Genomic DNA, 13,872 nt, shown 5'->3' with positions numbered 1-13,872 from the left:
GGGATATGCCGTGCCCGTTGCTGCTTTTTTATTGTTTTATAGTTGTTTTGTTTTCTTGTGAACTGCTCAGAATCTTTGGCTGCTTGTAAACTAAGAAACGAACCAACTCCACAATCAGCACAGGGCAGACCCCCAAATTGGGTTCCAGGAGCATAATGGGCCGGCATCTGTTTTTGTCAGCCTTCCAAAAGGCCAGCAGTCTCAGAGTTATCCCAAAGATGCTTTTTCATGCGGCCACTGAGCTGAAGAAGCTTCTTGGATGAGAAGTGAAACATCTTCAAAGAAAAAAGAAGACAGTCCAGTAAAAGCATCTTTGGGATAACTCTGACCTGGATGACTGAGAATCTCCCTAGGCAGCAGGCTCAGAGGTTTATGAGGCAGGGGAAGGGCGGGCAGCCTCCGCGATGGGGCAGAGCCTGGGTGCATCCCCTTGAGGAAGCTACAGTCCCCACGGATACCCTGCTGTTGCAACAGAGCCAAAGGTGACCAGATGACATTGACCCTTTTGAAATTCCCAAGCAGTGCGGATGAAACCGATGACAAAAGGTTGAGACTGGAAGATGCAGCCATAGGGGGTGGCAGCGTAGCCATGGCGACAACGGGCATCACGCCCTTGATGGCAAGTGACACCAGCTCAGCAGGCACTTACAACTATAACACGTGGTACCAGGTGAGTGGCCCAAGGCAGTTGGCATCAGATTGTGAAGCATCTGCTCCTTTCCTCCCCCCCCCCGGGCGATCTCAGGACTACAAGTCGCTGCTGTATTGGGAGGGGATGATGGGCCCTGCCGTGCCAGGACATCTCGGGTGGGGAGGGGGCATCGGTTTCAGGAGATCTGAACATATGACGGGATTGACTCTTGAGTGTGACCCCAGTCCCATGGTCTGCACAATCCGTATCAGAGATCAAATGGAGCTGCGGAGCTGGAATAATAATGATACGGTTTTTAAAACTTTGGTCAGTGTGAATAGAGACTTTGCAGGTAGTCCTCGTCTTAAACAACCATTCGTTCAGCGACTGTTCAAAATTACAACAGCACTGAAAAAAGTGACTTGGAACCGGTCCTCCCGTTTATGACCATCCCGACATCCCCAGAGTCACGTCCTCAAACTTCAGGCGCTTGGCGACTGGCATGTTATTTGTCACCGTTGCAGTGCCCCATGCGATGTGTGCCGTTTTGCGACCTTCCCAGCCAATTCTAACAAGCCAAGCACAACAGAGGATGCCAGATTCATTTAATGACTGTGATTTACTTAATAACTTTGGCAAAAGAGGTTGTAACATTGGGTGTGACTCATGTAACCACCCCCTTGCTTAGCCATGGAAATTCTAGACTCTACTGCGGTCATAAATTGAGGACTATCTGCACTGCCTTTGGAGGTTCATAACTAGCAAACATTGATATACAATTCAGCTGTTTCCTACTGCCCACTTTTTAAAAAATTGGCCACATTTAAATATATTTTGCATATTGAGCAAAGCTTCTCTAAGATATGAGTGGAAGCTTGTTAAAGAGAGAACCAGCCTGGAATTAAGGAGACAGTGAGAATAATTAACCAGTGGAACAGCTTGCCTCCAGAAGTTGTGGGTGCTCCATCAGTGGAGGTTTTTAGGAAGATATTGGACAGGTATATATGTCCAGGATGGTGTAAGAACTCCTGCCTTGGGCAGAGGGCTGGACTAGAAGACCTCCAGGGTTCCTTGCAGCCCTATGATTCTTGTTTATTATATATATACATATTACAACTAAAGAGCCATGTTGGCACAGTGGTTAGAATGCAGTATTGCAGGCTAATTCAGATGACTACCAGCAGTTCGATTCTGAGTGGTTCAAGGTTGACTCAGCCTTCCATCCTTCCCAGGTCAGTAAAATGAGGACCCAGATTGTTGGGGGCAATAAGCTGAGTCTGTAAACCGCCTAGAGAGGGGTGTAAAGCACACTGAAGCGGTTTATAAGTCTAAATGCTATTGCTAAATTGGTTAAAAGGATGCTAGAGGACCTGTGGTCATTCCAGCTCTCGCTGCCTCTAATCACTGATCAAAATGATTGGCGTGAATCCAACTTGGGTTGGGGGATACGGTGGAAGAGAGGCTACTTTATTGATTTATTTATTTATAAAATGTATTTGCTGCCCATCTTGTATCCAATGACTCTGGGCAGCTTACAACAAGCTATATAAAATAACATTTCTGTAGTCCACATTTCTTCACTTAACATAAATGCTTCCCCCCCCCATTGCTACTTTATTCTGTTGCAGAATTACAGCAACTATGGATACCAGAACACGTGGAACTACAATCAATATTACCAACAGACCTAAAAACAACTGACAGGAGATGGTCGTGGCATAGATGGGCAGCTGTGGCTATCCTTGCTCAACTTCTGAATGGAAGCAAATGGCTGACTGTGGTCTCTTTCCCGACGGCGATGGAAAGACTTGTTGCAAGCTTTAGAAAAACCTGATCCTTTTTGTATTAATTTCATTTATCATTTTCCCCCTAAATTTTCAAAACTGGGGAGGACACGTTGCCATCAAGAGGATTCAAACAGGATTCCTTCATTCCATGGCAGGACTGAAAGAATTCAGTGCCCATGGGAAGTCCAGCAGAGATACTTCTCAAGACACACAATCACAGGCTCTTTTGACACTCCATCTTCTTCCTGGTTGCAAATTTAGTTTCATTTTAACTCAAGGCCTTGGAAACAGCATGTTCTTTTTTTTTTTGTAAAAGGGTTTCCTCTGTACATTTTCACTTTTTGCAGCTGTAAATAAACTGGAATCGGTAATGTGTCATCCACTCTTATTTAGAACAGACCCGTGTAAGATTGCTTTAAAGTAGTGTTTCTCAATCTTGGCAACTTTAACATGGGTGGACTTCAACTCCCAGAATTCCCCAGCCAGCATGATTTAAGAGGAGTTCAACCTAAACTCCATGCTGGCTGGGGAATTCTGGGAGTTGAAGTCCACCCATCTTCAAAGTTGCCAAACTTAAGGAAAGATCTAATTCAGCAGACTCAACCACACATAGACTCAGAGCCAGTCAGCTCTAATTCCTATCTGGACAGCAGACCAAGAAGAAATCTAGAAGAAAGGAACAGGTAGTCCTCTACTTACAACAGTTCGTTCAAATTACAACACCACCGAAAAAGTGACGACTGTTTTTACAATGACCGTTGCAGCACCCCCAGTCACGTGATCAAAAATTGGACCCTTGGCAACTAGCTCACAATTATGGCTGTTGCGGTGTCCCAGGGTCATGTGAACCTCTTTTGTGACAAGCAAAATCAATGGGGAAGCCAGATTCGTTTAAAAACTGTCACTAACTTAACAAGTGCAACGATTCACTTAACAACTGTGCCAAGGTCGTAAAAAGGGGGGGGGAGAAATTCACTTAACAAATGTCTTGCTTAGCAACAAAAATTTTGGGCTCTGGTGGTCATATGTTAAGGACTACCTCTAGTACCAAAGAACTTCTTACCCTGCCACTAGAAGTGTGTGGGTTTGGGTTAGCCCAGGGGTCTGCTATGCTGGCTGAGGAATTCTGGGAGCTGAAGTCCACAAGTCTTACAGTTGTCATGGTTGCAGGCCACTGGGTTAGACCAAGTTGTCACTGGGATTTGAGCGTTACTGCTTCCTTTATGAATACACAAGGGCTGTGACCTAAATTTATACCGACTTATATGGCCCACTGCTTTGATTCTACTTAAGGACCTTTTCAGCTTTCCTTTGCTGATATTTACACCTAAAAGGATAAAACTGACAGTTCTCTACTGCATGAATTGTCTGTTGGGGCAACTTAAACCCTTGGAACACAACTCATTTCTCCACTTCCCTTGCCCCATAAGCCAGCGGTCCCCAACCCCTGGGCCGTGGTCTGCAACTGGGCCATGGTCCAGTGGGAACTGCTGAAGTGGTGGGTGAGCATGCAAAGCTTCATTTGTGCATGCATGGGAATTAGGTTGTGTGCGTGATACCCTGGGACAGGGCAACTGTTATAAATATGAATCAGTTGCCTAGCATTTGAATTTTGATCACGTGACCACGGGGAAGCTGCAACGACCGTCAGTGTGGAAAACAGTCATCCGTTACTTTTTTCAGTGCTGTTGTAACTTCGGTCATTAAATGAACTGTTGTAAGTCAAGGACTATCTGTATCTTGTATTCAATAAACAAGGAGGGGCATCACTAGACTAAGCTAGAATTACTCATTGGGTAAGAACAAGTTTCCCAAGTGCATCTTCGCAGGGGGACAAATCTCGACACATCTGCTATCCTTTGTTTAAAAGCCTTTGTCCATCAACCACGTCTTTAGTTCCTGTTCAAAATAGCCCTTGACACGGATGCTACAGGTATTTTCATTGACTTGGGTTGCTGGCGTTTGTCCGGACAATTCCGTGAGGAAGCCCTTCACATCATTCTCTAGGGCCTGGAGAAAGAAAAATGTAAATTTACAGGTTACCACTTGTATTTGTCTAGTTCAGTGGTTCTTAACCTTTTTGAACGAATCGCCCCCTTGAGCCAATGAGGAAGTTGTCATCGCCCCCCTCCCCCAATATAACCTCTCAATCACAACATAGGAAATAATTCTTCAATTTATGCGAACACTTTTTTTGTTTTCTTTAAAATTCTCATCAGGATATATCGACGCAAATAATTTATTTCCAGTCTTTTTCCTATATCTCCCATATTCTGGCCAATGGCGTGCCACTGTATGGGTAGAGGCTGCTGCGCAACGCACATGAAGATAAGCAATGCGTATTCACATATGTACGGCGTTCTGTACTGAAGCTAGCTGGAGGAACATTTGAAAACACAATTCAATCCACTAATAGCGAGCGATCTGATGTTTTTGTACGACAGATATACAGCAATTCACTGTACAAAAAAGTGTCCCCCAAACTTCTCGCTCCATCGCCCCCATATTGCCCCCTTTTTGTTCCTTCACCCCCGCGTCACCCCTTTTCGTTCCATCGCCCCCCTGAAAAATGAAATCTCCCCCTGGGGGGCAATATCGCCCAGGTTAAGAACCACTGGTCTAGTTGTTTGTCTGACCCAGAAGCCTACCAGTATCCAGTGTAGGGCCTGCAGCTCTGATCTGACAAGCTCTCTCTGGTGAGTGCCAATCAGCACAGAGGCCGCTGCACTCTGAACCCACTGCAGCCTCCAAGCAATCATCCAAGCTGCCAGGTAGAAAAGGGGTCCCCAACCCGAGCCACAGCCCACTACACGGTTACAGCCTGTTCGAAACCAGACCAAGAGAACAATGGCAGAGCATGTGCATGTGCAAAGCTCAACTTGCACAAGTGGTGGGCAAGCACACGCATGCAAAGCTCCATATCACACGAATGTTCATGTGCCAAGCTCCGCTCCAGAAGCCATATGGGATCAGCCAACAGAGCGCCCATTCAGGACAGATTTGAAGTCCAAAAGGCAACAGGACTTTCTTACTTTTTTCCCTGAAAACATTTCGCTTCTTCCACAACTGAAAAAGCTTCTTGTATGAGAAGCAAAGCATCTGCAAAGAAAAGCAAAGAAAAGTCCAGCTGCCTTTTGAACATGACCTGAATGATTGAGAATCTCCAGAGAGATCTGAAGGATTAAAATCAACTCACACTGCCATAGCTCTTATACCAGCTTGGTAGAGAAAACTATAACCTACCCAGATATCACCTTCAATTTTCCTGATAATAGTCATCTTCCTGGATCCACGATAAGAAGTATCTTTGTACACAGGTACATTGTGCATACGTGACCGCCGTACAAAGTAGGAAAGATCAGGAGGCAGATCTGAAAGAATTGGAAACAAAATAAATATAACTGTATTGTCTTTTCATAAAATAAGTAATTTATAACAAAACCTGGTCAGGGGAGATCTACTTCCCTCTTGCTCAACTATTAATTTTGCACACATGCTTAATTTAAGATACATACTTAAAATGTAAAACGTGAAGTTATAACAAGAGGTACAGTATGAGTCAGGGAGAACTGAGTTAAAAGAAACTGTTTTTTATTTTATAGTGAATGCAGTTACTCTACCAAGAAGTCTTAATTTTGCTCAATTTTCTTTTCAGGGAGGAAACTTACTAGAGCAAATTTGTCAAATGTTATACATTAAGGAAATCAAATCTGGAAATATTTTGCCCCATTTTACCTTGTGGTGGTCTCCATCCAGAAGGTGTAGGATACTGGTCATGTTTGGGTGGTACAGGCACTGTGGTAGGTGGTATCAACCTCTCCACAAATTTATATTCCTCAGTAGACTCAACAATCCCTGGGTACTTCAGGTCTGCAGAATTGGATTTACCTGAAACATGTCTCTGAAACACAAGGATGAGATAGCAGTGAGCTAATTTTCCCTACAAAGTTCATTTGTAATTACTGCAGCCAATTTAATAAAAGTTGAGGAAGAAAACTGTTTTTCCTGCTAGCCTGGAACCCACATGACTGGAATGCTAGGAGGACAGGATTCAAGAGTTCCAAGAAAGCAGAAAGGCAGCTGAACATGATGGAAGTGAAAGTCCAAAGTCAAGCAGGAAAGGGATGGAAGATGCATGTGAGCAGAAGACATAAATAGAAAGGCTAAATAACATTTAGAATCTAACTTTAATCAACTGCCCCATCCCATAAATAATGTTATGGGCAAAATGCAGGGATTAAAGAATCACCCATTAAAAGAAGATTAGTTTGGTGGCATGGTTAAGGTGATGACCTAGAAACCAGGAGACAGCGAATTCTAGTCCCACCAACAAAGGCAAATATACACATCCCAGGACTATGTTGCAGGATCCAATCTGAGTCAGTCACCAGGACCAAAGGTTTTGTCTTCCCAGCTTTCAGACTTGTGCTGGAGCACATCTTCAGAGAACTTCTGTCTAGCAGTGTGTGTGCTATTCTGTGTGTAGTATTTATATGGTGCCTGTTGTATGTGGGCTTTTAGATGTTGATTGGGGCGTGTGGATGGATGGATGGCTTTTAAGTCATTAGCTGTCCTTTGCTTTTAGTGCCCTCACCATCTAAGTATACTTGATAGGCTGGTGGTAAATCAGCACTCCTGTTGACAGTCTAGTCCCACCTTAGAATAGAATAGAGCTGGAAGGGACCTTGGAGGTCTTCTAGTCCCAGCCCCCTCCTCAAGCAGAAGAATCTATACCATTACAGTTCACTTTAGGCAAGGCAGCCAGTTGGGTGACTTTGGGCCAATCACCAGCAGGCGGTGAGTTCTAGTCCTGTTCTAAGCATAAAAGCCAGCTGGGTAACTTTTAAGAGTTCTAATCCCATTTTAACCATGAAAGCTAGCTGAGGGACTTTGTGCCAGTCTCTCTCTCTCTGTCAACCCAACTCACCTCACAGGGTTGTTGTTGTGGGGAAAACAGGAAAAGGAAAGGCAGGATAAAAATCTAACAAATAAAAGCGGGAAACCTCCCCTTAAGAGACTCGGCCAGTTGCACGGGTCTGGCGGGATAATCAACCTGCAATGCTTCTACCTGTCGTACCAATAGAAGAACCAACTTCCAAGCAGGGGTACCATATCTAGGCTGCAGAAACCCGGACGGCCACTAGAGGGCAGCAAAAATCCGCTCCATTTGCCTCGGTGATGCTTCCCGATGCACAGACCCCCTCAAAATGGTTGTGCCAACCGCGCCAGTCCAGCCCGAAATGCTCCCCTCGGAGCCCATAGCCACCTCTCCACCTCTGCCCCTACCAGCAAGGCCGCCTGCCAGGGCCGTCTCGGCCGCCCGACCGCTCGCAGGACCAGCAGCGTCTTCCTCAGCCCGACGCCGGCCAAAGCTGAGGGGAAGGCCGCCATCTTGGCTCAGAGGCGCGCGGGGATGACGTCAGGGCGATCCTGTGGGTGACGTCACGCGCCGGCCGCGCAGGGGGGCGGGAGAAAGCGCGAAAAGGGAACCTAGAGACGTCCCGCGGCGCAGTCCCCTTCCGCAGTGCGCCTGCGCCTCTCGTGGCCCCGCCTCTTCCGCCAGTCTTTCCTTTTCCTCGTCGGCGTGAGGCAGCGGTGGTTTCTCTTCTCTCCGGCCTCCATCTTGGCTCGGCGTGAGGCGGGTGAGGGGCGCAAACTTTTCGTGTTGTGGGCTCGGCGGCCTCATTTATTTGAGGGGCGGGGGCAGAGATCCAACGTCCTCTCTCTTTCGAGGCCTTAAACTCCCATCATCCGCGGCCTTCCCTAAGAGTCTTCAACTTGCTCTGGTGCTGCCCATCATCCCCGGCCATCTGCTCTCCCGCCCAAGTCCTTCGAGGTTCACTTGCGCATCCCCGACTCTCTTGCCTTTTCCCCGCCGCTCCCCAGGTGCTTTGGACTACCGCCCCCACGCTCCCCAGCCTCGGTGCCGATTTGTTCCTCGGGCGGAACAAATTGGGCCTCGAAGGCTATGGCGGGGGGGGAGGGAGGCGAGGAGGAGGCAAGAATGAAAGCTCAGCTCTTTAAATGGGGGGTTGTCTGAAACTGAAGTTGGAGGGTGGTGGTGGAAAGAAATAGGAAGGAAAAAAGGACCGCGACAAGGGATTTGATGAAAGAGATGGGCAAGGAAGAAGAACCTGGAATTGTGCTGGAGGGAGGCCTGAGATCAGCCCCTTTGCTGGCTGTGTTTCTCAACCTTGGCAACTAACGTGGATGGACTTCAACTCCCAGAATTCCCCAGCCAGCATGATTTAAGAGGGGTTGAACCTAAATACCCTAAACTCCATGCTGGCTGGGGAATTCTGGGAGTTGAAGTCCACCCATCTTAAAAGGAAAGATCTGTTTCAGCAGTATTAATATTCAGGAGCTCGGAGCCAGTCAGCTCTAATTCCTATCTGAACGGGAGACCAAGAAGAAATCCTAGAAGGAAATATCAGGTAGTCCTCTACTTACAACAGTTCTTTCACCCATCTTAACATCACCAAGACTGAGAAACACAGCAGTAGAGGTAGTCCTTGATTTATGACCACAGTTGAGTCCAAAGTTTCTGTTGCTAAGCGAGAGAGTTGTTAAGTGAATTTTGCTCCATTTTACAACTTTGCCACAGTTAAGTGAATCACTGCTGCTGTTAAGTGAATCAGGTGGTCTTTAAGTGAATTGCTTCCCCCATTGACTTTGCTTGTCAGAAGGTCACAAAAGGGGATCACATGACCCCGGGAGGCTGCAACCGTCATAAATGTGAGCCAGTTGCCAAGCATCTGAGTTTTGATGACATGACCAAGGGGATGCTGCAACAGTGTGGAACATGGTCATAAGTCACTTCTTTCAGTGCTGTTGTAACTTCAAGCAATCAGGAAATGAACTGTTGTAAGTCAAGGATTACCTGTATGCAAGAAAACCAATCTAACTATCTTCAATGGCTGGCTGACCTTCCTGTGCTTAAAAACATCCAACAGTGAAAAACCCACAACTTCCAGAGATGCTTTGCTCCACTGCTCGACAGATCTTATTCAGGGAAATATTTCATTTCAAAGAAATCTTTTAATTTTGCATTCTTTTAATTATAATTTTGTATTTTTACTGGTACAGTTTTATCGCTGCCCAGGCTACCTTGAGGTGAGATGGGCAGCAAACAAATTTAACAAATAGTAAATAAAAATAAGTCTAGGCAGCTCCAACTTATACCTTCTATTTTTGGTTTGTGTGACCATACAAAATAATGGCTCATTATATTTATCAGTCAAACTGGTATACGGCCCATCTTGTCAAAGGCAACCTTATATATTCCCTCAATCCTTTTTAAGTCTTTGATCACTGATACTATCAAGATGGAAAACCTAAGATAACGTTTTGTTGCCAGGAAGGATGGGGTGGATTGAAAGAGACTCAGCTCTTTTTTTTTTAACATCTTTATTTTACTCATTGCTTTGTCTAAAAACAGCAAGAGGTGGAAGAGACCAGTTTCTTGGACTCTGCCATTATTAGGATACTAAATTTTGGGGTGGTGGATTGCTGATCTTAATTGCTGCTTTGCTTTTTCATCTGCAGGTGAAACCATGCAGCTTTTCATTCGTGCTCAGAATTTGCACACCCTTGAGGTGTCTGGACATGAAACAGTAGCTCATCTTAAGGTAAAGATTATTATTATTATTTTATGTGAACCTTTCATTCTGATGAATATTGTTGCTGAAACAGCATTTGTTTCTCCCAAATAAATCTTCCTTCAGACTGGGGCAAATGCTGAAATCTTTTAAAGACTGAGGCTTTCTTTTTCCTCTTTCTAAATCAATTTGGAGTAGTAAGTTGTTGTTTGATTAATACCTGATTGTAATGAGTTTTCTGTTTAATTGGTTTTGGCCAAGAAGTAGCAATATGTGATCCTGGGGAATATTGTGTTTGTAAGGCATTTCCTAAATATTGTCATCCGCCAAGGTTTTAAACATGAACTTCCTTAAAATGTCCAAGGACTGTTGGAGGCTCCCTTCCTCTCTCTCGTCTCCACTGAGGAGCTGTAAATTGTATTTTCATCATCTTTATCACCTTTTATTCAAGAGCTGTTGTGGATATTGAAAAATTACAAGGCTGGCTGTGGAATTCTGGGAGTTGAAGCCCACAAGTCTTAAAGTTGCCACTGTTGGCAAACCCTGCCTCAAAGGAATGTGCTGCCTTAGTGAGCGAAGTGTCAATTATTCATGTTCCCACTTTTCTTTCTTCCCTCTTTAGGCTCGCATCGAATGCCTGGAGGGCATCGCCCTTGAGGATCAAGTGATTCTTCTTGGTGGGATCCCCTTGGAAAATGATTCCGTCATTGGTCAGTGCGGCGTCAATGACCTTACAACTTTGGAGGTTACTGCACGCATGCTTGGTGGTAAGTACGAAAGAGAGAAGACCTGGATGGAAGCTTGTTAGAAGAGCTATGGAATTTCCAGAGCTACTCCATACAAAAAAAACCCCATCCTAGTGTACACAGAAAAAGAATAAATTGTGATTTTTATTTTACAAATTTCTCTGTTGTGTTGGTAGAAGATGCAGTTGTGATGAACTTAACCATAAATTACTCTTTATTCAGTTAACTCAATTTTCTGAGTTTTGATATCAAACAAAACAATGAAGTAATCACCTAAAATTCATAGAGTACGTAAGGCTAAATATATAAGACTATAAAAATAGACTGTTTAATTGAGCTTCATTCCTCATAACTTCATGAGTATCCTATACGGGGCTTTTGGCAACAATACAGAAATGATTTGTCACTGCCTGATTCCAGGTAATTTTTGGGGGGGCTTCCAAGTCTCTTCCAACCACAGGGATTTCCTCATGGCCTCCTGTCCAAATACCAACATTGTTTCCAAGCCCAGACCTCCCAGGTTAAGTTAGGTTCAAAATGCTAAATTCAGATTGGGATTAAAAGTCCTGTTCCTACATTCCCTTCTGCTGCGCCACACAAGTAATACAGGCAGTCCTTGACTCACGACCACAATTGATCACAAACTTTGTTGCTAAGCAAGGCAGTTAAATGAGTTTTGTCCAGTTTTAGGACCTTTTTTTGCCACATTTGTGAAGTGAATCACTGCAGTTGTTAAATTAGTAACAGGGTGGTTAGGTGAATCCGGCTTCATCCCCATTGACTTTACTTGTCAGAAGGTTGCAAAAGGGAATCACGTGACCGTCAGAAGTACAAGCCAAGTGTCTGAATTTTGATCACATGAGCATGGGGATGCTGCAACAGTTGTAAGTGTGTAAAAGTGTGAAAAATGTACTGTTATAATAACAAACGGTTGTAAGTTGAGGACTACTTGTAACTGGGTTTTCTCTGCATGCTGCAATACACTCAGCTCCATTTAGACCCAAGTGAATGTAGTCAGTGTGTCTTTAGCTTTGACTCTTGTGAGGAATTGATCCAGTACAGGTAGTCCTCAACAATAGTTCACTTAATGGCCGAATTACAATGGCACTGAAAAAAGCGACTTATGACCGTTTTTCACACTTGCAACCATTGCAATATTCTCAGGGTCACGTGATCCAAATTCAGACATTTGACAACCGACTCATATTTATGACGGTTGCAGTGTGCCGGGGTCACATGATCCCCCTTTGCCACTTTCTGACAAGCAAAGTCAGTGGGGAAGCCAGATTCATTTCACAACCGTGTTACTAACATAACAACTGCAGTGATTCACTTAACATCTGTGGCAAGAAAGGTTGTTAAATGGGGCAAAATTCTCTTAACAAATGTCTTCACTTAGCAACAGAATTATGGTTGTAAGTCAAGGACTACCTGTACATTAACTTCATGGTCCCTTGTGACTGATTAATAAAGCCACTTCCTTTGTCATCAGGGATGTCGGCTTTGTTTTCTGTTCCCTGTAAAAACAGCCTCCTGTGTTTTGCTTTTCTCTCTAGGGAAGGTCCACGGTTCCCTGGCTCGTGCTGGCAAAGTGAGAGGCCAGACCCCAAAGGTAGGCAGTTCAAGATGACCCACAGTTGGGTTTGGGAGGGTGGGGTATTTGGGCATCCTTCAGCCTTGCCTGCTGCTTGTGGACCCCAAGGATAGCCGGGAGTGCCTGAATTGCTGGCTGCTCATTTCAATTGCTGGCAGAGGCCCTTTGCCTGGAAAGGAAATTAGAACCCAGAAGGTAAAATCCTAGGACTGGAAGAGGGACCTCAGAGGTCTTCTAGTCCAACCCGTTTGCTCACGGCTGGAGACCTTAGACCATCCCATTCTTTTTTCCCTGCTAAGTTGGAAACAGTCCTGCTACCAGCAGAAGGTCAATGGGTGATTTCAACATAGAATTTAAAGAATCAGTACCTGCTTTTTGTTTATATCTGTCTATTTTATTAGTGGCAACGGAGAAAAACTGTGTTTGAGTCCTGCCAAGTTACTTAGGCTGGAAGCGTCAAGCTGCTGTTTTCGTTTTCTAGCCTTGGGCCCTGTGTTTTTGGTAGCACAATGTGGATAGAGGTCCACCCATTTTACCGCTTAGTAAACTGGCTAGTTTGCAGTTGGTAGAACAAGACAGTGGCAACAGAAAAGCAGCTGCTGAAATTGCTGCCTTTCTTAACCTTGGTTTAAAATAAAAGGTGGATCACATACCAAAACAAGCAGACACAGAGATAGGTTTTTCCCCTTGTGCCATCACTCTGCTAAACACCCAATTCCCACAGCACTCTCTTATCTCTGTTTACCCATGTTGTATAGCTGCGTATTATTATCCTTCACATCTTTTCTACTACCTTCTCTTACTGGTATCATTATTATGATTATTACTACTCTGTTGCTTTGCATGTACACTGAGAGCTTCTGCATCAGAGACAAGTTCTTTGTGTGTCTAATCACACTTGGCCCAATAACAATATTCTAATCTAGTCTATATTTATCCTGAGACAATATTCTGTTCCTCACATTCCCGCTGGATACAACTTCCAATAGAAAACACCTAAGTAATGTTGAGGCAATTATAACTGGTTCAGTACCTGGGCGAGGGAGATACCTTTTCGCACGTGCGTGCATGATTTTGCCCTTCTGCCTGCTGCTTTCATCTCTTCCCCCAAATATGAGCCGGGGTGGTTTTTTTTGCAGGGTGCCTTAAGGAAAGGGCTTGCCTCTGCTCAACATCAAGAGCTAAAATGAATTCTAGGAGAAGGTTGGCAAGATCTTTTACTGACGCCTGCTTAATGTTTTCTCAGGTTGCTAAGCAAGAAAAGAAGAAAAAGAAAACCGGCCGGGCTAAAAGGCGCATGCAGTACAATCGCCGGTTTGTCAATGTCGTGCCCGGTTTTGGTAAAAAGAAGGGACCTAATGCCAACTCCTAAAGAGCCCCCAGTCATATAATAAATCACATATTTGCCTGGACCAGTTCCTGGTGTTGCTACTTTTCCTATTTGGGGCATGTGTGCAGTCAACCTTTTGCGACTGTTGGCAAAAGAGAGAGGAATGCTTTACATCAGTGGTTCTCA

The 13,872-nt window shown here is 44.7% G+C and overlaps 3 protein-coding genes across 4 annotated transcripts in view; 2 read left to right on the top strand and 1 right to left on the bottom strand.

Moving 5' to 3' along the window:
- The window catches only part of LOC107295993 (pre-mRNA-processing factor 39-like), a 26,447-nt gene extending 23,653 nt beyond the window's left edge, over nt 1-2,794 (top strand). The window contains exons 12-13 of the mRNA XM_015825329.1: nt 523-670; nt 2,260-2,794. Of these exons, the coding sequence (XP_015680815.1) occupies nt 523-670; nt 2,260-2,322 (211 nt within the window). The 3' untranslated portion in view covers nt 2,323-2,794. The remainder of the gene's footprint in view (nt 1-522; nt 671-2,259) is intronic.
- Nucleotides 2,795-4,261: 1,467 nt separating this feature from the next.
- On the bottom strand, nt 4,262-7,831 carry MRPL49 (mitochondrial ribosomal protein L49). Its single transcript, XM_015825339.1, has 4 exons — nt 7,705-7,831; nt 6,154-6,319; nt 5,662-5,789; nt 4,262-4,428 (listed from the first exon to the last, which is right to left on the bottom strand). Exons 1-4 carry the CDS (start codon nt 7,807-7,809, stop codon nt 4,282-4,284), a joined length of 546 nt encoding a protein of 181 aa, XP_015680825.1. The 5' UTR covers nt 7,810-7,831; the 3' UTR covers nt 4,262-4,281.
- Nucleotides 7,832-7,958: 127 nt separating this feature from the next.
- FAU (FAU ubiquitin like and ribosomal protein S30 fusion) lies at nt 7,959-13,769 on the top strand. Of its 2 annotated transcripts, none has more exons than XM_015825336.1 (5): nt 7,959-8,060; nt 9,964-10,046; nt 10,639-10,783; nt 12,319-12,374; nt 13,603-13,769. In XM_015825336.1, exons 2-5 carry the CDS (start codon nt 9,972-9,974, stop codon nt 13,726-13,728), a joined length of 402 nt encoding a protein of 133 aa, XP_015680822.1. In that variant the 5' UTR covers nt 7,959-8,060; nt 9,964-9,971; the 3' UTR covers nt 13,729-13,769. The 2 variants fall into 2 exon arrangements, with proteins under 2 accessions (XP_015680822.1, XP_015680824.1); XM_015825338.1 differs by lacking the exon at nt 7,959-8,060 and adding an exon at nt 8,160-8,304.
- The last annotated feature ends 103 nt before the right edge of the window (nt 13,770-13,872 follow it).

The sequence above is a fragment of the Protobothrops mucrosquamatus genome, unplaced genomic scaffold, assembly GCF_001527695.2.
Source record: "Protobothrops mucrosquamatus isolate PMUCROS unplaced genomic scaffold, P.Mucros_1.0 scaffold2599, whole genome shotgun sequence".
In the NCBI taxonomy this organism is placed as follows: domain Eukaryota; kingdom Metazoa; phylum Chordata; class Lepidosauria; order Squamata; family Viperidae; genus Protobothrops; species Protobothrops mucrosquamatus.
The sequence above is the reverse complement of the archived record's forward strand: the minus strand, read 5'-3'. Positions and strand labels throughout refer to the sequence as shown.